Here is a 26,792-nt window from a genome sequence, read left to right as displayed (position 1 = left end):
TGGTCAGAATTGTAAAAATTGGCCCGGTCATTAACATGCAAACCTCCCTTGGGGGTAAAGAGGTTAAGAGATAAAGATAAAGGTGTGTCTTAACAATAACTCTACTTTTGGAAAGTACAGAGCTATAAAAATAAAAATGTAGCTATGATATTGTATTAGAGTGCAGGGTAGAGTATGTCACCACGGAACAGACAGACCAACTGTTGAGGGGGGTTTATTAAGAGGGGCAATATTCTCCTCGCAGGGAGAAAACAGTAGAATATAAACTGATAAAATAATGGTGCAAAACATATGGGAAGCAGTATAAGTTCCCAGACAGGCAAACAGTATAACAGTAGTAAACAGAATCACTTGGGAAAACACTTATCAGTCTGATGAGGACTTCCTTGTAGGGTCGTCTTCTCCAACATAGGCGCCGAGAAACAGCGGCACTTGCATCCCTCTGTTATCCGTGGGCTGTGTAGTCTCTAGGAATTGGCAACCTGGGGTTTAAGGGGTTACTGTGGTGAGCAGAGGGGATGCTAGGCAAACAGGGTCCCCTGTGCTCTGAGTCTTTTGCTTCAACAGTGCAGCCTATCCCGAGAGAACGATGCTCAGTCTATTATTGGGTCTCCCAACAGGAATCTGGGGCTCTGCACTAATACCGTGTGTACTAGGGGCTACTGTCTCTGCACGGGCCACTGTCTCTGCACGCGTCACTGTCTCTTCACGGGCATCAGGGCGCACCTCTCTGGTCACAGCAGAGTCCGCTTTCGCATACTCACAAAATGCAGTCTTTCTGGACAATCTCCCTGTCTCAGTCCTCTGACCAGGAGCTCTCTCTCTCTTCCCCGAAGTGCAACTGCGTGCTGTTCTGTCCGCTGTATCCACTGCTCTCCCCGTTGTGCCCGCTGCTCTCTCCGCTGCACACTCTGCTCTCTCTCCAGTACACGCTGCTCTAGCCCTGGAACACGCGCAGCTAAGTGGTTCCAGGCATGGAGCAGAGAAGGTAACCTCCTTACAATATAAAGGTCATATAGTCTGACCGTAAGCATCCTGTTATCTTTGATACCAAAAAGAAGTAAGTGAAGACACTTTTTCAGTGTAAGTTATAAAGCAAGCTAGCTAAAAAATGCAAAGGTTAACACACATCAAGTTTGTAATCTTATTTCAACTAAATATGATTCTAAATCAGAGAGATATAAATGTCTTAGAAAATATGATATTTATGAATATAAAAATAGAGAAAGGACATTATTACAATTATTATGAAAACTCTGTCGTCTGGAGTACATTTCGTTGGTATATAACCCTCAGTAAATGTCTTAAAAAATGTAGGCTTTGTGCATACCTTACAGATTTGGTGCATTTTTGTCATGTTTTTTCTGCACGGATTTGTGAAAAAACCTGAAGCAAAACCTGATGCCAGCAAAGTGAATGAAAAACTGACGTGTCATGCACGCGCACAGTATTTTTGACTTTCAGATTTGGTATAGAAAATATTCTGCCTTAGGTCGGGGTCACACTTGCGAGTTCAATGCGAGAAACTCACGCGAGTCTCTGGCATCAAGTCCCGGTTCTGCCACCGGCACTCGGGACCAGAGTTTGCGGCTGTATGTATTTCTATGCAGCGGCACGCTCTGGTCCTGAGTGCCGGTGGCAGTGCCAGGACTTGATGCGAAAGACTTGCGCGAGTTTCTCGCATTGAACTCGCAAGTGTGACCCCGGCCTTATGTCAATTCTCTGCATGTTTGATTTTTAAAGATACAGCACTCTTATTGGTTTATACTCTTTATACTTTTATTTTCATATGTTTAAAGAATATTTCATCCAAGATAAACACAAATTTTACAAGAATAACAGTAGCTCAGAAATAACTGTGACTCTTTCAATATATAAGGTTTCGGCTCCTCCCAAGCCGAGTCACTATAAATTAAAACAAATTTATATTAATATAATATAATAAATGAAGGCTACGGATTTAAGAAAATTGTTCTCCACAAGGACTATATATCCATATATTTGTTTTGGAAAATATCATTGGAAGATAAAGGTCTAAGGCACATACATACTAATGTTTCAGAGTTTACTACATACAAAAAGGAAAATAAAAGGTAAGTATAACCAAAAAAGTCCGGTCTAGATCTGTAGAAAGGTATTCAACAGTGACAAGTAGAAAAAGGAAATCTCCGAGAACACCAAAGGCTGTTAGTATTTAGGCATTCAGGCAGGGTCTGCTCACAAAGTATGTCAGATCAATATGGTGTGTAGAGTGAAAGAGACCAAAGGCTTTAAATAACTCATGAGGATAGGAAGAGGAAGGGTTATCTATGTATGCAGGATCCAAAGTGTGTTGTTGTACATTCAAACTTATAGTATTGTTGTTGCTCTAGTAGTAAAAGGAGAGCGTGGGTAAATCTCAGGATAACATTTGTCTGAAAGAGAGTCTCGCGCGAATATTTACTCTGATGTCAGACACCCTCCCTTTGATGTGGGTTCCGGCGATGAGCCCACATCTTTTCTGGCACATGTCAGCTGTTTTAAAAAGACCAAATGGAAAAAAAAAAAAAGGAGCGCACTACCAATAATTTATAATACTAAATCCTGGTCGGGGTGCAAAAAAAGCAGCCAGTATCATGAAACGGAACAAAAGAAAGGAGCCACTTATATGAATGCACACCACGAACAAATAGAATAATGATACTCAAATATAAAAACAGGAATTTTTATTGACAAACCACAACTTCAAAAAAAGCACATAAAACATAATTAAAACCAATGCTGCATGAAACAATTGATCCGTATGTAAATGTTACAAATGATATACAAATACAGACCTGCACAATCTTATTTAGAATGAACAGCCAACCCTCTGACTCATGGGAATAAAGGCACAGAAATAAGTGAGGCCTAAAACCCTATAGCATCTGTATGCACTAAATAGCACACAGACTCGACACTCATGGGTAAAAATACCAGCATGATTAGTAATCTAAATAGAGCAAGCGCCCATAATGAGGCGGAGGAAGCATGGAGTTACCCACATGAGGAAGAGAGGAGGAAACGCCGTCCCCGTGTGCAGGTGAACCGGACCAACAGACACAACCCAACGCGTGTCGCTCTATAAAAACCTTACGGGTGGAATTTACTTTGGACAACTGAATTCACCATTTTGTCTTGTTCAACTATATAATCGATGGCTATTCGACATTCCAAGATGGCAGCCGTTTCTACTCATTTTTACTTTGGGTTGATCTATGGTCCTTCTTTCATCTGGCCATAACTATCTGGTACTTCGGGCCGTTTCCCCTTTGTTTACTTTTTGGGCAAGCTTTATCAGGTTGAGCTTGACCCCTATATGAGGTTCACAATTCCCTCCAGAGCTGACTCATGGGGCCCCCCTTTTTGGGTTCAGGCACATAACTTCTCTCTTGCTGTGGACGACACGTTTTTCAACTCCAAAACTGTCATTTTCCATGGGCTATTTTGATTTTACACTATTATGGTGAGGCCGTATAATGGGTGCTGTGCAATGTTATATATGGGGTATATCCTCAGGTTTTTATTGCTTCATGTTTTTGATCATATGGATTATAATAAAGTTATTTATGCATCTATTTCTTTTTTCCATTATTGTGTATGTATGATCATTACGGCTCCATGGAATGATGTTTATGTGTTGTGTTATGCCCCTGGGGGTTGAATGTGATATGGGATTGCATGAGTGTGCCAGTGTGGGAACTTTTCTATCCCATCTTGTGGCCTTTCACAGCTTTTTCTTTGGAATGAGAGTATATCTATTCTGTTATGTACATATCGCTGGTTTATTATAACCAGGTATTACTTATATGGTTATTTCTACCTTTTTTTAGGGTTCTTTACCACATCATGTCTTTTTGTGCTCCTTGTACATGGAGCCCCGAACATCGGTGCTTTGATAAGCACTTTCCTATCTACATACGGGGCTTTCTTTCTTCACTGTGGCACAGATGCATTTCATACTTGATATTATGCTGCCCCCTAGTGGCTTATTCATCGATATGTCTCTTGCATTGAATACGCCTGTGCAGTTTTGCAAAGTGCTCTCTTTGCAGCCTGTGGAACCTATCAGCCTCAGCATTGTGGCTGGGGCGCCCTATTAGGCTTTGCACTTCCGGTTTCGCCGTGTTTTGCTCACCGGTTTCCTATCAGGTGAGCTGTACGTTACTATTTATACAGGGTTTCTTGTACAGACTGCATCTTCCCCTGATGAAGCTCTTTTTATAGAGCGACACGCGTTGGGTTGTGTCTGTTTGTCCGGTTCACCTGCACACGGGGACGGCGTTTCCTCCTCTCTTCCTCATGTAGGTAACTCCATGCTTCCTCCGCCTCATTACGGGCGCTTGCTCTATTTAGATTACTAATCATGCTGGTATTTTTACCCATGAGTGTCGAGTCTGTGTGCTATTTAGTGCATACAGATGCTATAGGGTTTTAGGCCTCACTTATTTCTGTGCCTTTATTCCCATGAGTCAGAGGGTTGGCTGTTCATTCTAAATAAGATTGTGCAGGTCTGTATTTGTATATCATTTGTAACATTTACATACGGATCAATTGTTTCATGCAGCATTGGTTTTAATTATGTTTTATGTGCTTTTTTTGAAGTTGTGGTTTGTCAATAAAAATTCCTGTTTTTATATTTGAGTATCATTATTCTATTTGTTCGTGGTGTGCATTCATATAAGTGGCTCCTTTCTTTTGTTCTGCAGCTGTTTTAAACAGCTGACATGTGCAAAAAACAGCCGTGGGTGGAATCGTGATCCACCCGCGGCTATGAACCCATTAAATGCCGCTGTCAAACGCTGACAGCGGCATTTAACCAGCGCTTCTGGCAATCGCACCGGAAATCCGCCCACTGGTGACCCCATCACGTGATTGAGGATCACCAGTGGGTTGGCATGACAACCAGAGGTCTCCTGGAGAACTCTATTGTCACTGCTGGCTTGCTGTGAGTGCCGCCCAGTGGTCGGTACTCATAGAGAGTGAGTAATTCAGCTACATATAGGCGAACTGATCATCGCCTGTATATAGCTCAGCCGATCGAGTTATGGCAGCTTCTAGTCTTCTAGTCTTGAAGCATGCCAAAAGAAAAAAAAAATTAAAAATATGAAAAAAAGTTGAAATCACCCCTTTTCACTCCATTCAAAATAAAATAATAAAAAAATCAAACATGCACATATTTGGTATTGCCGCTTTCATAATCGCCTGATCTATCAATAAAAAAAAAAGATTAACTGATTGGTAAATGGCGTAGTGAGAGAAAAAGTCAAAACGCTAGAATTAAATTTTTTTTGTCGCCGCGACGTTGCATTAAAATGCAAACATGGGCGATCAAAAGATCATATTTGCACCAAAATGGTATCACTAAAAACATCCGCTCGGCACGCAAAAAATAAGCCCTCACCCAACTCCATTTCACGAAAAATGGAGACTCAACGGATATCGGAAAATGGCGCTTTTTTTAAAATAATGTTTGAAATTTTTTTTCACCACTTAGATAAAAAACATTTTAGAACCAAGCCAAGGATTACTAACTAGCAGTAACAGACCACATGTAATAAAAGTAATAACACCAATAGTGATCAAAGTAAAAAAAAATCATGATTATATCTGTCAGCCTAGTAAAAAGGACTAAAAGAAGAAGAATGGTGGACAGTCGGGAAGTTTGCAAAACACCAAAAAAACAGAAAAGAACCGATCACAAATCACACTGGTAAATATAAATGATATAAAGTTTATTCATGAATCAGGTAAATCATAACAGAAGAACGAACAATGCAGATATTAAAATCATCAAAAAAAATTAAAGAAGGGGGCAAAACAATCCAGGAATATTACCATGACAATTCATATGGATCACAAAAAGTGCACAAATAGTTATCATAAAGATGATAAACACATAAAAAATGAAAAAATGTAAAATAAAAATAAAGTGCAAGTGCTAAAGACACCACAAGGTGTCAGTGTAGGCATCCATAAGCCATAGGACTGAGAGAACTAAAGTGCAATACGAATTAATCTAGAAAATAAGGGCATAATAGGACAATACTTACAATAGTGAAGCGGTCTCGGTTTCCTGGATGGCTCCCTTTACTTCACTTTAGTTCTCTCGGTCCTATGGCTGCATTTTTTCCTGCCAAGAGATGCAGAAATGGTGTAGAAATTTTGCTCAACATGTGCACATACCCATATCGGAATTATATATCTCACTCATAGACTATTCCGTGGTCTGAATTTCATTTCCTTGGTATATAATCATCAAAAATGCATAGCGTTTATGGGTCTAGGAGTACCAATACATGACAATTTGAACAGAATGTGTATGAGGCTCTCCTTTATGTCTAATACAGAGTGTACCTAAGTACCTAATTTTTGGCCGTTCTTGCTTCCTTCATAAATTCAACTGAAATTTTCCTATTTTTTAATTAAAAAATATCAATTTTTGTTTACTTAAATTGAATATTTTTGGAATCCTTTTTACATCTTGCCTTATATACAAGTCGTTATACAGGACAGAATGTTTCTTAACATTTGTTATCCTGTAAAATGCAATTTCTGGTTGGTTTGGAATGTTTTTTTTGTCACCCTTTAAAGTGGAGTAAAAGTGTGACGACATTGTTCTCAGCAGGGAGTCAGAGATGCTTCCAGGGGTCTTCCCCATGCTGTTCTCCTTCCATTCAGAACTTTTCCCATCCATCTGAACATTTTCACTGCCCCCCTAGACCTCTTTGTGTGGTCTGCCGGAAAAAAAGCTTGGCTTTTCTATTGACTCCCAATATACTCCATACTCGAAAAGAGCCTGCGAGTATTAGGAATCGGTCAGTTCAAGCAACGAGCACCCAAACATTTTAGTGCTCACTCATCCCTATCAGAAACATACAGCTCACCCTAAAAAAAAATTATAAAACTAATTAGCAAAAGAAGTTTGTGCTATACTGATGAAGGCCGGTTTCACACGCCAGTGGCTCCGGTACGTGAGGTGACAGTTTCCTCACGTACCGGAGACACTGACTCACGTAGACACATTAAAATCAATGTGTCTCTGCACATGTCAGCGTGTTTTCACGGACCGTGTGTCCGTTTGGAAAACACGGAGACATGTCAGTGTTCGTGGGAGCGCACGTATTACACGGACCCATTAAAGTCAATGGGTCCGTGTAAAACACGTACTGCACACGGATGTTGTCCGTGTGCAGTCCGTGTGCTGTGCAGGAGACAGCGCTACTGTAAGCGCTGTCCCCCCCGCGTGTGGTGCTGAAGCCCCATTCATTTCTTCTCTCCAGCAGCGTTTGCTGGAAAGAAGGAATGAATAATCTTTTTTTTAAATTTATTTTTTATTTTAAAAAAGCGCCCTCCACCCCCCGCTGGCATTAAAATACTTACCCAGCTCCCTCGGCGCTTACATCCCTACAGCGTCGCTGCTTGTCCTGTATGAGCGGTCACGTGGTGCTGCACATTACAGTGATGAATATGCGGCTCCACCTCCCATAGGGGTGGAGCCGCATATTCATTACTGTAATACTGGCAAACTTTATTTTAAAAACAAAAATAAATAAAAAAAAAAAGATTATTCATTCCTTCTTTCCAGCGAACGCTGCTGGGAAGATGTGATGAATACCGGCTTCAGCACCGCACGCAGGGGACAGCGCTTAACTCTAGCGCTGTCTCCTGCACGGTCCGTGTGGTGCTCAGTCGGCACACGGGCGGCACACGGCTGCCGCACGTGTGCCACACTGATGTTCAACGTAAGCACACGGACACACGGACACGGATAATTCCGGTACCGATTTTTCCTTGTGAGACTGGCCGAACACAGCAACAATTTGTAAGTGCTAAGATGTGTGCAAACATTTAATATACAGTATGAAATTTAGACTGTATTGCTGGTAAATAGAATTTAATTATAAAATGAAGATACTTAGCACATAAATTGGGCAATCCATAAGAGCCCACCAGCCTTTGATTTGATCTTAACCTTATATTTATCAAACATGCCTCTCAACACATAATTCTTAGTGGAAGCACATATAAAATAATACATTAACACTCTGTAAGTGCTAATATGTATGAAAACATTAAGTAAATTAAATTTTACCTGAATTACTGCTATACAGAATATCATTCTAAAAATGATACTTAGAACATACAGTACATTTATCAGTTGTCACCAGCGATGATGGGATCCTAATCTAATATTTTCAAACATACTTTTCCTGGGCTAGAAGCCTACAATGGAAAAGGAAGTAGACAAAAATTCTACATTTTATATTATATTATATTATGTTATAGTTTCCTATGATTTCTGTATATTTTTGAGGAACACTAAATAAAAATTATGACATTCCCACAGTTATTTTTTTTTTTTTAATAATGATTTGTTTTTCTATTTTTTTTTTTTGTGTGTTTTTTTTTAGAGCAGCCTTAATGCAGATGACGGCCTTGGAGTCGCTTCACTCAGTATCATCTATGGAGCTTTAATCATCTCTTCAGTGTTTGTCCCTCCTATTTTAATAAAGAAAATTGGATGTAAATGGACAATTGTAGCCTCTATGTGCTGTTATATTACATACTCTCTTGGCAACTTCTACGCTAGCTGGTAAAGTATTTTAACCTATAAAATATTCTAAAAAATGTACCAGTAAATGCTCTGGAAAAATGTACATGAATAATTTATGATAAGTTAAAGGGAGTCTGTCACTCAGAAAATGCCTTTTAGACTAACCATACAGTAACGTAGGGGACTTCACCTCTGTAAAATTCATACTAGCACTGTACTTGTTACTAGAGATGAGCAAACCCTTTAAGGTTCAGTTATGTTCGATTTGCTGAACGTTTAGACTTTCGCCGAACATGTTTGCCGACCAGTTCACCAAACATACCCAAATCCCATTAAATTCAATGGGAGGTCAAACCAAATGTGTACAGCTAAAATTAGAGGCAGACACCAGGAAAAGTGGCGTCAATTGACCCATAGTATAAATTTGCAAATGGCACAGAAGAAGTCAGCCATGGCTCATGCAAGAGGTGTCAGGGTCTGGGCCAGCATTTACAGCTTTGAATTGAAGTTTCAATGAGGATCTGGTGCTTAACGGAGCAGTGTAAGGGTATGTGCACATGTTGCAGATTCCATTGCGGATTTTTCCACACGGATTCTGCAGAATCCGCAGATAAAATTGCCTGCATTTTACATGTGGATTTTCTGCAGATTTTGTGTGGATTTCGCCTGCGTTTTTACACCTGCGGATTCCTATAATGGAATAGGTGTAAAAACGCTGCGGATTCTGGACAAAGAATTGACATGCTGCGGAAAATAAACAGCTGCGTTTCTGCGCAGAATTTTCCGCAGCATGTGCACAGCGGATTTGATTTTCCATAGGGTTAGATGGTACTGTAAACCTGATGGACAACTGCTGCGAATCCGCAGGGCCAAATCCACTGCAGATCCTAAGAAGCCTTCTTAGCTTGGAGCCCTGATAACTAATGTTACACCTCCAAATTTTTTTTCCAGCCATACTCAGCACAAACATCAGTTTCATACATTACCATTGGTAGAAAAATGTAAGGAAAGCAAGACAGGTAGTTGACTAATATAGTATAGTAGAACCTTTTATACTGACACAGATGCAGTCAGCCATGGACCATGCATGTGGTATCAGGGTCTGGATCAGCCTTTACAGCTTTGAATTGAAGTTTCAATAAGGACCTTGTGATTAAGACATCAGTGTAAGCCTTCTTAGCTGGGAACCTCGATACCTCATGTAACACCTCCAATTTTTTTTTCCAGCGACACTCTGACGGCACAAAAATCAGCTTCATACAGTACTACTGGTAGAAAAATGTAAGGAAAGTAACACATGTAGTTGACTGATCAATTGACCCACAGTAGTAGGGCCATGGGCAATGCATGAGGTATCAGGGTCTGGGCTAGCATTTACAGGTTTGAATTATCAATTTCCACCAAGTAGAAACAGTATAATAGGCTTCTGACACACGTTTCACTATATGCAACCCATCAGATGGATACCCAATTTGGGGTCTCTACATTTAAAAAAAAATGTTTGTAACATCAGCAGTAGTAGCAATCGCAGGCACAGAAGCTATGACAAAAGTGTCACAGACTGCAATAACGCAAGATCTTTGCATGACACTAAAAACGACACCATCTTCTAGTCTGCTCAGTCTGACTGGGGTGCAAAAGTCACTGGAGAGCCATGACTTGTTCATTTTGATGAAGGTTAGGCGGTCTACACTTTCAGGGGACAGTTAGATGCGCTTATTTCTCAGTACACCACCCGCAGCACTGACAGAAAGTTTACTGCCCGGAATAACAAAACTTCCAAAGCATGGCAGGCAAGTTCAGCCCACTCTTCCATTTTTGAAGACCAAAATTCAAAAGGGGTCCAACCTCCCCCCCGATGGCATTGATATTGAGCTTCAGATACTCATGAACGATCCTCTTGTACTCTGTTCTGGTGGTGCATGGGCTTGTCTAACCAATGTAAATTGGTTATGCCACTTAAACTGCTGCTTGTTACGCCCACAGGACGTGATGATGTATAGTGGACTCACTAGCCCATTGATGGTGCAGTGGCAGCTGCATACCCGATACTCAAGAGACAGGTGAATGAGCTTCAAAAAACCAAAGATATTTATAAACGAAAGTTTAACAAAAGGGAAATGGTGCCTGAAGGGAGGACGCTCTGGATCACGACACAAACCAGGGATTCAAGCTTCAGGAGGCTAATTTGCATATTCCAGGTGCCTTCTGGGAGAAGCGAAGTCTCCCTAAGCTAGAAGATCGTTGGGTACAGCCGGGACCAGCTGCTTCGAAAGCATCACCAAACCAGGGATTCAAGCTTCAGGAGGCTAATTTGCATATTCCAGGTGCCTTCTGGGAGAAGCGAAACCTCCCTAAGCTAGAAGATCGTTGGGTACAGCCGGGACCAGCTGCTTCGAAAGCATCACCAAACCAGGGATTCAAGCTTCAGGAGGCTAATTTGCATATTCCAGGTGCCTTCTGGGAGAAGCGAAGTCTCCCTAAGCTAGAAGATCGTTGGGTACAGCCGGGACCAGCTGCTTCGAAAGCATCACCAAACCAGGGATTCAAGCTTCAGGAGGCTAATTTGCATATTCCAGGTGCCTTCTGGGAGAAGCGAAGTCTCCCTAAGCTAGAAGATCGTTGGGTACAGCCGGGACCAGCTGCTTCGAAAGCATCACCAAACCAGGGATTCAAGCTTCAGGAGGCTAATTTGCATATTCCAGGTGCCTTCTGGGAGAAGCGAAGTCTCCCTAAGCTAGAAGATCGTTGGGTACAGCCGGGACCAGCTGCTTCGAAAGCATCACCAAACCAGGGATTCAAGCTTCAGGAGGCTAATTTGCATATTCCAGGTGCCTTCTGGGAGAAGCGAAGTCTCCCTAAGCTAGAAGATCGTTGGGTACAGCCGGGACCAGCTGCTTCGAAAGCATCACCAAACCAGGGATTCAAGCTTCAGGAGGCTAATTTGCATATTCCAGGTGCCTTCTGGGAGAAGCGAAGTCTCCCTAAGCTAGAAGATCGTTGGGTACAGCCGGGACCAGCTGCTTCGAAAGCATCACCAAACCAGGGATTCAAGCTTCAGGAGGCTAATTTGCATATTCCAGGTGCCTTCTGGGAGAAGCGAAGTCTCCCTAAGCTAGAAGATCGTTGGGTACAGCCGGGACCAGCTGCTTCGAAAGCATCACCAAACCAGGGATTCAAGCTTCAGGAGGCTAATTTGCATATTCCAGGTGCCTTCTGGGAGAAGCGAAGTCTCCCTAAGCTAGAAGATCGTTGGGTACAGCCGGGACCAGCTGCTTCGAAAGCATCACCAAACCAGGGATTCAAGCTTCAGGAGGCTAATTTGCATATTCCAGGTGCCTTCTGGGAGAAGCGAAGTCTCCCTAAGCTAGAAGATCGTTGGGTACAGCCGGGACCAGCTGCTTCGAAAGCATCACCAAACCAGGGATTCAAGCTTCAGGAGGCTAATTTGCATATTCCAGGTGCCTTCTGGGAGAAGCGAAGTCTCCCTAAGCTAGAAGATCGTTGGGTACAGCCGGGACCAGCTGCTTCGAAAGCATCACCAAACCAGGGATTCAAGCTTCAGGAGGCTAATTTGCATATTCCAGGTGCCTTCTGGGAGAAGCGAAGTCTCCCTAAGCTAGAAGATCGTTGGGTACAGCCGGGACCAGCTGCTTCGAAAGCATCACCAAACCAGGGATTCAAGCTTCAGGAGGCTAATTTGCATATTCCAGGTGCCTTCTGGGAGAAGCGAAGTCTCCCTAAGCTAGAAGATCGTTGGGTACAGCCGGGACCAGCTGCTTCGAAAGCATCACCAAACCAGGGATTCAAGCTTCAGGAGGCTAATTTGCATATTCCAGGTGCCTTCTGGGAGAAGCGAAGTCTCCCTAAGCTAGAAGATCGTTGGGTACAGCCGGGACCAGCTGCTTCGAAAGCATCACCAAACCAGGGATTCAAGCTTCAGGAGGCTAATTTGCATATTCCAGGTGCCTTCTGGGAGAAGCGAAGTCTCCCTAAGCTAGAAGATCGTTGGGTACAGCCGGGACCAGCTGCTTCGAAAGCATCACCAAACCAGGGATTCAAGCTTCAGGAGGCTAATTTGCATATTCCAGGTGCCTTCTGGGAGAAGCGAAGTCTCCCTAAGCTAGAAGATCGTTGGGTACAGCCGGGACCAGCTGCTTCGAAAGCATCACCAAACCGCGCGCCGTACGGCGCGCGAATTTTTGCCTGTAGGACATTATTGCAAGAGAGCTTGGCTGAGTAGATTACACAAGAAGGAAAACACACAGCAAGTCAGCAGGATCTAGGAGCAACATGGCAGATGTGACAACCTACATGGTGAGCTGCAGCATGTGCTACATGTTCACAGATCGACCAGAAGAAGAATCCAATTTCACCTGTCAGAAGTGTAGACTAGTGGCCCTTTTAGAAGAAAAGGTGCTGGGTCTGGAAGAAAGAATAGCAACTTTGAAACTCATCAAAGAGAATGAAGACTTTCTAGACAGAACAGAAGCATCTCTACTGGTCACAGAAGGTGCAAAAAGTGTCAGAGAACCTCCAAAAGCAGATGAGTGGAAGCATGTGACCAAAAGAAGCAAGAAGACCATGGAGAAATCACCAACCACACAACTGAAGAACCGATATCAAATCTTTGTAGAGGATGAAGATGGCACACCTAAGAATGAAGCAATACCAGCAAGCAAAAAAGAAAAGGGCACACAGCAACAAGTGACAGCAAAAAGTACAGCCAAGAAGCAACGAAGAGTGGTGGTGGTGGGAGACTCACTACTGAGAGGCACCGAAGCAGCCATCTGCAGACCGGACATAACTGCAAGAGAAGTATGGTGCCTTCCAGGTGCGATGATCAAGGATGTGACCGATAGGATACCAAAGCTCTTCAGCTCCAAGGACGTCCACCCATTTCTTCTGATACATGTTGGCACCAATGACACGGCAAGGAAGGACCTACCGACAATCTGCAAGGACTTTGAAGAGTTGGGGAAGAAAGTAAAGGAACTGGATGCACAGGTAGTTTTTTCTTCTATCCTTCCAGTAGACGGGCATGGCACCAGGAGATGGAACAGGATCCTTGATGCAAACAACTGGCTAAGACGATGGTGCAGACAACAAGGATTTGGATTCCTGGACCACGGTGTGAATTACTGGTATGATGGACTCCTCGCCAGAGACGGACTACACCTCAACAAACCTGGGAAACACACATTCGCCAGAAGACTCGCTACACTCATCAGGAGGGCGTTAAACTAGAAGAAGAGGGGACGGGAAGAAAAACATTAGACTCGAACAAAGACGACCCAGGAAAACATACTCAGAAGGGAGGTAAGAACATTTCTAAAACAATCCACAGTGAGGAGATTGGAACAAAACAAAATCCTCTAAACTGCATGCTCGCAAACGCCAGAAGCCTGACAAACAAGATGGAAGAACTAGAAGCAGAAATATCTACAGGTAACTTTGACATAGTGGGAATAACCGAGACATGGTTAGATGAAAGCTATGACTGGGCAGTTAACTTACAGGGTTACAGTCTGTTTAGAAAGGATCGTAAAAATCGGAGAGGAGGAGGGGTTTGTCTCTATGTAAAGTCTTGTCTAAAGTCCACTTTAAGGGAGGATATTAGCGAAGGGAATGAGGATGTCGAGTCCATATGGGTTGAAATTCATGGAGGGAAAAATGGTAACAAAATTCTCATTGGGGTCTGTTACAAACCCCCAAATATAACAGAAAGCATGGAAAGTCTACTTCTAAAGCAGATAGATGAAGCTGCAACCCATAATGAGGTCCTGGTTATGGGGGACTTTAACTACCCGGATATTAACTGGGAAACAGAAACCTGTGAAACGCATAAAGGCAACAGGTTTCTGCTAATAACCAAGAAAAATTATCTTTCACAATTGGTGCAGAATCCAACCAGAGGAGCAGCACTTTTAGACCTAATACTATCTAATAGACCTGACAGAATAACAAATCTGCAGGTGGTTGGGCATTTAGGAAATAGCGACCACAATATTGTGCAGTTTCACCTGTCTTTCACTAGGGGGACTTGTCAGGGAGTCACAAAAACATTGAACTTTAGGAAGGCAAAGTTTGAACAGCTTAGAGATGCCCTTAATCTGGTAGACTGGGACAATATCCTCAGAAATAAGAATACAGATAATAAATGGGAAATGTTTAAGAACATCCTAAATAGGCAGTGTAAGCGGTTTATACCTTGTGGGAATAAAAGGACTAGAAATAGGAAAAACCCAATGTGGCTAAACAAAGAAGTAAGACAGGCAATTAACAGTAAAAAGAAAGCATTTGCACTACTAAAGCAGGATGGCACCATTGAAGCTCTAAAAAACTATAGGGAGAAAAATACTTTATCTAAAAAACTAATTAAAGCTGCCAAAAAGGAAACAGAGAAGCGCATTGCTAAGGAGAGTAAAACTAATCCCAAACTGTTCTTCAACTATATCAATAGTAAAAGAATAAAAACTGAAAATGTAGGCCCCTTAAAAAATAGTGAGGAAAGAATGGTTGTAGATGACGAGGAAAAAGCTAACATATTAAACACCTTCTTCTCCACGGTATTCACGGTGGAAAATGAAATGCTAGGTGAAATCCCAAGAAACAATGAAAACCCTATATTAAGGGTCACCAATCTAACCCAAGAAGAGGTGCGAAACCGGCTAAATAAAATTAAAATAGATAAATCTCCGGGTCCGGATGGCATACACCCACGAGTACTAAGAGAACTAAGTAATGTAATAGATAAACCATTATTTCTTATTTTTAGTGACTCTATAGCGACAGGGTCTGTTCCGCAGGACTGGCGCATAGCAAATGTGGTGCCAATATTCAAAAAGGGCTCTAAAAGTGAACCTGGAAATTATAGGCCAGTAAGTCTAACCTCTATTGTTGGTAAAATATTTGAAGGGTTTCTGAGGGATGTTATTCTGGATTATCTCAATGAGAATAACTGTGTAACTCCATATCAGCATGGGTTTATGAGAAATCGCTCCTGTCAAACCAATCTAATCAGTTTTTATGAAGAGGTAAGCTATAGGCTGGACCACGGTGAGTCATTGGACGTGGTATATCTCGATTTTTCCAAAGCGTTTGATACCGTGCCGCACAAGAGGTTGGTACACAAAATGAGAATGCTTGGTCTGGGGGAAAATGTGTGTAAATGGGTTAGTAACTGGCTTAGTGATAGAAAGCAGAGGGTGGTTATAAATGGTATAGTCTCTAACTGGGTCGCTGTGACCAGTGGGGTACCGCAGGGGTCAGTATTGGGACCTGTTCTCTTCAACATATTCATTAATGATCTGGTAGAAGGTTTACACAGTAAAATATCGATATTTGCAGATGATACAAAACTATGTAAAGCAGTTAATACAAGAGAAGATAGTATTCTGCTACAGATGGATCTGGATAAGTTGGAAACTTGGGCTGAAAGGTGGCAGATGAGGTTTAACAATGATAAATGTAAGGTTATACACATGGGAAGAGGGAATCAATATCACCATTACACACTGAACGGGAAACCACTGGGTAAATCTGACAGGGAGAAGGACTTGGGGATCCTAGTTAATGATAAACTTACCTGGAGCAGCCAGTGCCAGGCAGCAGCTGCCAAGGCAAACAGGATCATGGGGTGCATTAAAAGAGGTCTGGATACACATGATGAGAGCATTATACTGCCTCTGTACAAATCCCTAGTTAGACCGCACATGGAGTACTGTGTCCAGTTTTGGGCACCGGTGCTCAGGAAGGATATAATGGAACTATAGAGAGTACAAAGGAGGGCAACAAAATTAATAAAGGGGATGGGAGAACTACAATACCCAGATAGATTAGCGAAATTAGGATTATTTAGTCTAGAAAAAAGACGACTGAGGGGCGATCTAATAACCATGTATAAGTATATAAGGGGACAATACAAATATCTCGCTGAGGATCTGTTTATACCAAGGAAGGTGACGGGCACAAGGGGGCATTCTTTGCGTCTGGAGGAGAGAAGGTTTTTCCACCAACATAGAAGAGGATTCTTTACTGTTAGGGCAGTGAGAATCTGGAATTGCTTGCCTGAGGAGGTGGTGATGGCGAACTCAGTCGAGGGGTTCAAGAGAGGCCTGGATGTCTTCCTGGAGCAGAACAATATTGTATCATACAATTATTAGGTTCTGTAGAAGGACGTAGATCTGGGTATTTATTATGATGGAATATAGGCTGAACTGGATGGACAAATGTCTTTTTTCGGCCTTACTAACTATGTTACTATGTTACTATGTTACTGTACCACATAGTGGAGCACTGGGCAACGTGTACCCCTATACAGGGATTCAACAAAACTGAGAAAATATAGCATGCATTTCTCAGGGATCACCACACAGAGGTATCAAAAAAATATGTTTTTTTAGGTCATAACACTAGCACTGCAAAAGGATTAAAAACATTTAAAATTGCAACAAACACATGCACAGACCCATAATAGGGTCATACCCTTGTCACACCCCAAACAACAATAAATACTTATGATGCTAATGATCACTCAAATATAACCACACAGAGAAAACATAATCATCCTACCAGTGTTTATATAGTGAACACATATATAAAGGAAGTCCATATTCGAGGGCTATAAAGTGCATAAATACATGCTCCTAAGCCTATGAGACAGAACACTGGTCCTTTAAGAAATAGTTTTAAACATGTAGCCTCAATAGTGAAATGATTCCCTCTAATGGGGAGGCAGAAAAAAACCTGTAGAACCTGAGCCCAAGAATAGGGTTTCCTGAATAGAATCTCCTGAATAGGATCCCTGTGCGGAGAATCAATGCAATAAGGGTTAGAAAGGATGGGGGAGACAAGAGCACTGAACGCCCAACACGTGTCACCAGGAACCCTGGCTTCTTCAGGGGCAGTAGTTGCAGTGGACGTGTATCAATCTTAAATACCTTAATGATTAACGCTGGTCAGGAAACAGCTGTAACCCAGGAGCGTATAGGAGTACAATCTCATGGCGCCGGCGTTGGCCGGAAACCGGAAGTAATCATAACGCCGGCGCTTGCGCAGAGCTATAGAAGAAGCCGAGGCTCCTGTTTAAATATCTCTGAAAGTGAATACTGTGCGCAAGCGCCAATCGGCGCATGCGCAATACACAAAGGAAAGATTACAAATGAATAACTGCATAACCAACTACATATAGAAAACCATGGTTTTCAACGGATAGAAGCTAGTTCATTGTAGGAACATCTATGACAATTTGGGAGGTCCAAACAGGGACTATCAAAAAATGGCAATTATTAAGCAGATTTTTTTCCTTTCTATACAAAGAGGTATATATATATACTGTATATATATATATATATATATATATATATATATATATACATAGTCACTCATTTGTACCATAGCACACTTTCAAAATATTTCATATAAGTGGACCTAGAGAGGGAAGAGAGAGGGGGAAAGGGAGGGGGAGGAGAGGAAAAAGAAGGGGGGGGAGGAGAAAAATATATTAAAATCATAATTTCCTTATAAACAGAGCCTGCTATAGCTGTTTATAAAAACCGGTAAAGAGCAGATCCTCGTTGAGTTCATGAGGGGTGAGGCTGTTTAGATTGTGAATCCATTTGGACTCACATCTAAGAAGTTTCCTCACCACATCACCACATCTGATATTCAGTGGGACCTCCTCCAACCCCATCACTTTCAGTCCACTGGTACGTCCATTATGAAAATCCAAGAAGTGTGTCGCCACTAGTGTTGAGCATTCCGATACCGCAAGTATCGGGTATCGGCCGATACTTGCGGTATCGGAATTCCGATACCGAGATCCGATACTTTTGTGGTATCGGGTATCGGTATCGGATACATAGAGATGTGTAAAATAAAGAATTAAAATAAAAATCACAAGCCGCGACGTCACCGCAAGCTATTAACGCGCTCATTTTTAAAAATGAGCGCGTTAATCGCTTTCAAAGACGTAGTGGCTTGTGATTGGGCGCGTGGCCGCGACCAATCACAAGCCGCTACGTCTTTGAAAGTCATTACCGCGCTCATTTTTAAAAAATGAGCGCGTTAAGGACCTGCGAATGACGTCACGGCTTGTGATTGGTCGCGTGGCGGTCACATGGGCGGCCTGCGACCAATCAGAAGCCGGGACGTGATTCTCAGGTCCTAAAAGCGCTGATTTTGAACAAAGAAGCCTGCCGGTTACCCGCGCTGAGTTCAGCGGCCGCCGGAGAGGTAAATATATCAATATTTTTTATTTTAATTCTTTATTTTACACATCCCTATGGATCCCAGGGCCTGAAGGAGAGTTTCCTCTCCTTCAGACCCTGGGAACCATGAGAATACCTTCCGATACTTGATGTCCTATTGACTTGTATTGGTATCGGATATCAGTATCGGCGATATCCGATATTTTTCGGGTATCGGCCGATACTATCCGATACCGATACTTTCAAGTATCGGACGGTATCGCTCAACACTAGTCGCCACAGATTAAATACTTTTGCCCTTCCCACGGTCCTTTTGGGCTGTAGAGATGTTTGACAGGTGTTGCTGTATTCTTCTCCGTAGACCTTCGGGCAGTCGCAAATTAAAGCATAGACAAGTGAGCGGGTCTTGCAGTTAAAGAAGGTCTTTTTCAGCCTGATCTGCAAAGGAGAGGCAGTGAGTGAAAGACCATCTTGGGCAATTGTGTTTTGACAGATATTACAGTTGCCACAAGGATAAGTGCCATAAACCCTGGTTCCCCTATTCAGCTTGGTTGTTGGGCATACATAGTAACTATGGCATAATACATCTTTCAGATTTTTTTGCCCTTCTAGCTATCAATTTGGGCATAGCCGAGATATGGGGTGCCAGTTTGGGTTCGCTCAATAAAATACCCCAACTCCGATCCAAAATTCTGTACACGCCCCGCCACTGGTTGTTAAAAGTAGTAACAATACCCAAAGGTCTAGATAACTCACGTGTCTGTCTATGAAGTAACTCCGTATTATTGAAATCCACCGCACTCCCTGTGTGGAATATCTTAGAAACAAAAGGATTTTTTGAAACTTGCTAATTTAAGTGAAAAACAGAAATCAATCAAATGTGACAGATCAAATAGTAGGCACATATTGAACAATTGCACAAGCGACTCAATGTGATTGACGTTTCAACCCTCCCAGGTCTTACTCTAAAGTCGCACTGTGAATACAAAATAGTATATACAAAATCTTTAGATACATAATATACAAAAATTACAAGACAACACATGTTAGGTCTCGAGTTCCCGCTTCTGCACAGGGGGAATCTCGAGCCATCTCCGCTGCGGTCTCCCATTCTTATCCAGCCGCAGTGGAGTCTGCTCAGCAGGGATGTCGGTCCCAGCGTCTTGCTCGGTCTCACTCTGTACAGAGAGTTACTGCTGCTTCTTCAGCTTCTGCCATTAAAGCCAGTGCTGGTCAGCAGCGAGCGGACTTCTCTGGGACTAAGTCCTTGTCTGCACACACTGAGCATGCCCAGGGCAAGATCTCCCGTTGGAGATCGAGGGTCATGTGCTCAGGCCCTGCAGCACATTCCATTGGTCCTCTTGGCAGGTCTTGGAAGGGCAAAGTTTCTGTGGCCACTTCCTGTGCTGCAACTATATAAACTGCGCATGACCGCACGGCCATGCGCTAGTGTACATTTGCATATGTGTGTTTGTTGTGAGTGCAAGTCGTCCTTGGATACCCCTTCCCTATTGAATGTCTGTTCGCGGAAGGTGTATGGTTGCTATCTAGCGCCCGACTTATCCTACAGCACGAATCACACATTACAGCGTCCAGTTGCTGTGACCGCCAGTACGGCGCCGTGCACTTCCTCTGGGCTTTCCTTACCCAAGCCTGGGTGGTTAGTGGTGTTCGTCAGTGCGGCACCGCATGCACTCTTGTGCCCTAATATTGTTATTCAGCTTCCTTACACACCCAGGTGCGGTGTTGTGCCAGCAAGGGTCTAATTGGACTTCAATCCTAGTTGGGGTTGAGTTCGCTGACTACTTGCTCGCGCTCTATGTGCGGTACCGCGATCCTGTGACGCAACAGGATCGCTACCTTCACGCTGGGTGAAGTTTAACCCATGTGTGTATACTTATGAGTACCGCCATATAGTCCGTCATTACTTGGCAGCAGGTTCCATCTCTGCACGGTGGACCCCGGGCTGCGAACGCACCATACTCTATCTGTCTTTGTATTTGGTGCGTTCCGCTAGCCCTAACATTACACTAGCGCCAGGGTCTGGCTAGTAATGACGGACAAACAGCAATCCTTGCGGTATATCCAGCAGCTGGAGGGTAGGTTGGCGGCTCTTGATAGCGCAACCTCAGCTGTGGATGTTACCGCAGTTGCTGTACAGGCTGCTAGCGTGGCTGCAGCAACCCTGTCCATTGCCACCCCTGCTCCGACATTTTCTCGCCTCCCGCTGCCAGAAAAATTTTCTGGTGATAGCAAATTTTGTAGGGGATTTGTGAGTCAGTGCTCTATTCACCTCGAGCTCCTGGCTGCACGTTTTCCCACAGAGCGGGCTAAGGTGGGATTTATAGTGTCTCTCTTGTCGGACAGGGCGTTGGAATGGGCTACGCCGCTGTGGGAGCGTGGCGATCATGTGGTGCAGAGTGCTCCACTGTTTCTGAGCACTTTGAAACAGGTCTTTTTAGGACCTCAAGTCACCCATGATACTGCGCTCCAACTGCTGGCATTAACTCAGGATGAGTCCTTGGTCAGTCAGTTTGCCGTCCAATTCCGCACTTTAGCTTCTGAGCTGGATTGGTCGGATAAAGCTCTTATCCCCATATTTTGGAGGGGCCTGGCTGACCACGTTAAGGACGCTCTGGCCACTAGGGAGATTCCTGCCACACTGGAGGAGTTAATAACTGTCTCCACTCGAATTGACCTCCGTTTTAACGAGCGGAGGTTAGAGCGAGCCCAGTGTAGGCAGAGGTTTCGGCTGGCTCCTACCTTCGCCAAACCTCTGGAATCTCCGGTCCTGGTTCCTGAGTCACATGAGGCCAGTGAAGTGTCACAAGCGGGATCTAAGTCCCGGACCGCTTGTGCACTCAAGGTCTGTCATGTTTGCCAGCAGTCAGGACATCTAGCCACCAGATGTCCTCAGCGGTCGAGGAAACGTCAGTGTCTAGTGGTAGTAGGTGGAGGTACACTAGACACGGCGACGTTTGCCTCTAAATTGTCCTTTAAGGGGACAATTACTATAGGCTCATTCTCCCACTCGGTAGAGCTCTGCGTGGATTCTGGGGTGGAGGGCAATTTTATGTCTTCTGCCTTCGCCCAACGTCACGCAATACCCCTGGTTATGCTAGCTCAACCAGTAACAGTACGAGTGGTGAATGGGTCGACACTGCCCTCACAGATTACACACCAGACCATCCCTTTTACTCTGTCCATGTCGCCATCTCATCAGGAGATTATATCTCTGCTCGTCATTCCTGAGGGAATTGATGAGGTCCTGTTGGGAATACCTTGGCTACGGTACCACTCTCCTCATATTGAGTGGTCCTCTGGCAGAATCCTGGGATGGGGCAAATCTTGTGGGGGTAGGTGTCAGAGGGAGTGCGTTCAGATTGCTACTACAGAGGTACCCGCAGATCTTTCCTCTCTCCCCAAGCAGTATTGGTCTTATGCAGACGTGTTCTCCAAAAAGTCGGCGGAGATCCTTCCGCCCCATCGCCCCTATGACTGTCCTATTGATCTCTTGCCTGGTGCTGAGCCTCCCCGGGGTCGAGTCTATCCGTTATCTCTCCAGGAGATGGAGGCAATGTCACAGTATATCCAGGAAAATCTGGCAAGAGGATTCATTAGGAAGTCAGTGTCACCTGCTGGGGCAGGGTTCTTCTTCGTGCAGAAGAAGAATGGGGAATTGCGTCCATGCATAGACTACAGGGGTCTTAATGCCATCACCGTTAAAAATAAGTATCCTTTGCCCTTGATATCTGAGCTCTTCGATAGGCTTCGGGGAGCAAGGGTATTTACTAAACTAGATCTGCGGGGTGCTTACAACCTGATTCGCATCCGTGAGGGGGACGAATGGAAGACGGCTTTTAACACCAGGGATGGGCACTATGAATATCTGGTGATGCCCTTCGGGCTCTGTAATGCCCCAGCCGTTTTACAAGACTTTGTGAATGATATCTTCCGGGATATGCTTTCCACCTCGGTCGTAGTCTATCTGGATGATATTCTCATCTACTCTCCAGATATTGACTCCCACCGGAGAGATGTTTGCAAAGTCTTCGACCTCCTACGGGCAAACTCCCTCTATGCCAAGTTGGAGAAGTGTATGTTTGAGCAGGAGTCCTTACCTTTCCTAGGCTACATCATCTCTGCCCAGGGATTGGCTATGGATCCTGCCAAACTACAGGCTGTGATGGACTGGCAGGAACCCCATTCTCTTAAAGCGGTGCAGCGCTTTATGGGGTTCATTAATTATTATTGCCAGTTCATTCCGCACTTCTCAACTTTGGTAGCTCCCTTGGTTGCCCTCACCAAGAAGGGGGCGAATCCCAAATTGTGGTCTGAGGAGGTCTCCAAGGCCTTTAACTCTATAAAGTCACACTTCGCTAGCGCTCCCATCCTACATCGCCCCGATGTTGATAAGCCATTTATCATGGAGGTGGATGCCTCTTCTGTTGGTGCTGGAGCAGTCCTCTTCCAAAAGGATGCTCAAGGTCGGAAGCATCCTTGCTTCTTTTTCTCCAAGACCTTGTCACCAGCAGAGAGGAATTATTCCATCGGGGACAGGGAGTTGCTAGCCATGAAGTTGGCTTTCTCGGAGTGGAGACATCTCTTGGAGGGAGCACGTTTTCCCTTCCAAGTCTTCACAGACCATAAAAATTTGGTATACCTGCAGACAGCCCAGCGGTTGAATTCTCGCCAGGCCAGATGGTCCTTATTCTTCTCCCGGTTTCATTTCACCCTCCATTTTCTTTCTGGGGAGAAGAACATTCGGGCCGACACTCTCTCTCGCTCCGTTGTGTCATCTGCGGAGGAGGAGGAGGAGCCTCGGCTTATTGTCCCCACCGAGAGCTTGAGAACTGTAGCCCCGGTTTCGCTAGAGTCTGTGCCTCCGGGCAAGACTTTTGTACCATCCAGTTTGCGACCGGAGGTTCTCTCTTGGGCACACTCGTCCAGGGTGGGTGGACATTTTGGTACCAAAAGGACATCTGAGTTACTGGCGAGGACATACTGGTGGCCGCATATGGCTCGTGATGTCGCAGAGTATGTTCGGGCGTGTGTCTCTTGCGCCAAGAACAAGACTCCTCGGCAACGGCCAGCTGGTTTGCTTTATCCTCTGCCGGTGGCGGACAGGCCCTGGGAGATGGTCGGGATGGACTTTGTGGTGGGCTTACCCAAGTCTCGTAACTGCACCATTATCTGGGTGATCACCGACCATTTTTCCAAAATGGTGCACTTGGTGCCTCTTCCACGGCTACCTTCTGCACGGGCGTTGGCTGTCTTGTTCGTCAAGCATATCTTTCGCCTACACGGTATGCCAGACAAAATTGTTAGTGACCGGGGTCCCCAGTTTGCGTCTCGATTCTGGAGAGAGCTTTGTCGTCTACTCAGTATTGAGTTGAATCTCTCTTCGGCATATCATCCCGAGACGAATGGGTTGGTAGAGAGGGCCAACCAGACCTTGGTCACATATTTACGACATTTTGTTTCTGCCAGGCAGGATGACTGGGCATCCTTGCTACCGTGGGCAGAGTTTGCACTTAACAATGCCATAGCCGACTCCACCGGTCAGACTCCATTCCTCCTAAATTACGGCCAGCATCCGCGTGTTCCTGTGCCCATGCCTGTGTCTTCTGCTGACTCCAGGGTGGCAGACTGGGCTGTGGAGGCACGGGACATTTGGGACCGCACGCAGGATGCCATTCGGGCCTCCAAGGAGAGAATGAGGTCCTCCGCCGATGTTCATCGGCGCCCCGCTCCGACCTTTGCTCCTGGCGACTTGGTGTGGCTCTCCGCCCGTAACATCAGGCTGCGAGTTGAGTCCACTAAGTTTGCTCCTCGCTACTTGGGTCCCTTCAAGGTTCTCGAACAGGTTAATCCTGTGGTCTACCGCCTGGCTCTTCCTCCACGCTTGGGTATCACCGACACCTTTCATGTGTCCCTCTTGAAACCCGTATACATGTCCCGGTTTTCCGATTCATCTGCCGGGACATCGGTTCGTCTACGGACGATTACGAGGTGAACGATATTTTGGGGTGCAAGGTGGTACGCGGCAAAAAGTTCTATCTGGTGGATTGGAAGGGTTATGTCCCAGAGGACAGGTCATGGGAGCCTGCTGAAACCATTCGGCCCCACAGCTCATTGCTGCCTTCGAGCGTAGCGAGGCCCAAGGAGGGGGGGGGGGGCCCTAGGAGGGGGGGTAATGTTAGGTCTCGAGTTCCCGCTTCTGCACAGGGGGAATCTCGAGCCATCTCCGCTGCGGTCTCCCATTCTTATCCAGCCGCAGTGGAGTCTGCTCAGCAGGGACGTCGGTCCCAGCGTCTTGCTTGGTCTCACTCTGTACAGAGAGTTACTGCTGCTTCTTCAGCTTCTGCCATTAAAGCTAGTGCTGGTCAGCAGCGAGCGGACTTCTCTGGGACTAAGTCCTTGTCTACACACACTGAGCATGCCCAGGGCAAGATCTCCCGTTGGAGATCGAGGGTCATGTGCTCAGGCCCTGCAGCACATTCCATTGGTCCTCTTGGCAGGTCTTGGAAGGGCAAAGTTTCTGTGGCCACTTCCTGTGCTGCAACTATATAAACTGCGCATGACCGCACGGCCATGCGCTAGTGTACATTTGCATATGTGTGTTTGTTGTGAGTGCAAGTCGTCCTTGGATACCCCTTCCCTATTGAATGTCTGTTCGCGGAAGGTGTATGGTTGCTATCTAGCTCCCGACTTATCCTACAGCACGAATCACACATTACAGCGTCCAATTGCTGTGACCGCCAGTACGGCGCCGTGCACTTCCTCTGTGCTTTCCTTACCCAAGCCTGGGTGGTTAGTGGCGTTCGTCAGTGCGGCACCGCATGCACTCTTGTGCCCTAATATTGTTATTCAGCTTCCTTACACACCCAGTTGCGGTGTTGTGCCAGCAAGGGTCTAATCGGACTTCAATCCTAGTTGGGGTTGAGTTCGCTGACTACTTGCTCGCGCTCTATGTGCGGTACCGCGATCCTGTGACGCAACAGGATCGCTTCCTTCATGCTGGGTGAAGTTTAACCCACGTGTGTATACTTATGAGTACCGCCATATAGTCCATCATTACTTGGCAGCAGGTTCCATCTCTGCACGGTGGACCCCGGGCTGCGAACGCACCATACTCTATCTGTCTTTGTATTTGGTGCGTTCCGCTAGCCCTAACAACACATATACAAAACAATGTATACAGTATAAAGGGTATGTTTAGACTTATAATATTATACCCCAATAGACTACGTTGTGAAGTTAAGTTGTAGCACGAGGTCTGTCAAACGGGAGTCAGTCACGTAACCATGTGTCTACGAGTGCTTCGGTAGTAAAAAGTATAGTTGTTACCTTAATCCAGGATTTATGAGTGGCTCTTATGGTAAAGAGGGTGTTGTCCCTGTAGTGTCAGGGGGCTGGGGAGAATGATAGTGACGTTAGCAGCCTGTGATGGATAGGCAGTTACATAGAGGCCCAACATACGTCCAAAAGTAATAGTGATTTACCAGGTACAGTCTCTTTAATACCAAATATGGCCTAATAGTTGATTTTTCTCTGAGTGTGACCTGTAATACCATATACATAAGTGTCAGTGAAAGGTAGTTAATAGTAGTACCCTGGTGTATCTAGAATGAATAATCACCTTGTTGAGGAATAGCAGCGGTGCATCAGCGTCTTGCTGCTGTTTGCGATTTAAATAGAAAGTTGGTATGTCACTGGAGACAACCTGGAATGTATAATCACGATGGTAAGGGACGATAACCATATATGTTATTGGTGTCCAGAGGTTGCTAGAGGGGAAAATACCTTTTTTGCAGGTGCCAGCGTATCAGCCTTAAATTGCTGGTAAGTTGTATGTGGTTTAATGGATTTGCCAGTTCTGGATAAAGCCTGCAATGTTATAGATAATTGGTCAGCCATGCTGTTGGTATTGGGCAGTGTCCTAAGGGAGGTAAGATGAGTTTTTACCTTGTAGAGGGGTAACAGTGGCGCATCTGCGTCTTGCT

General features: G+C 44.7%; 1 protein-coding gene across 1 annotated transcript in view; it reads left to right on the top strand.

Annotated features, from left to right (window-relative positions):
• Positions 1 to 26,792, top strand: part of UNC93A (unc-93 homolog A) — a 429,770-nt gene that overhangs the window by 78,250 nt on the left and 324,728 nt on the right. Inside the window, exon 2 of the mRNA XM_069769274.1 lies at positions 8,433 to 8,614. Coding sequence (XP_069625375.1) covers positions 8,433 to 8,614 — 182 coding nt within the window. The remainder of the gene's footprint in view (positions 1 to 8,432; positions 8,615 to 26,792) is intronic.

The sequence above is a fragment of the Ranitomeya imitator genome, chromosome 5 (genome assembly GCF_032444005.1).
Source record: "Ranitomeya imitator isolate aRanImi1 chromosome 5, aRanImi1.pri, whole genome shotgun sequence".
NCBI lineage: Eukaryota > Metazoa > Chordata > Amphibia > Anura > Dendrobatidae > Ranitomeya > Ranitomeya imitator.
The sequence above is the reverse complement of the archived record's forward strand: the minus strand, read 5'-3'. Positions and strand labels throughout refer to the sequence as shown.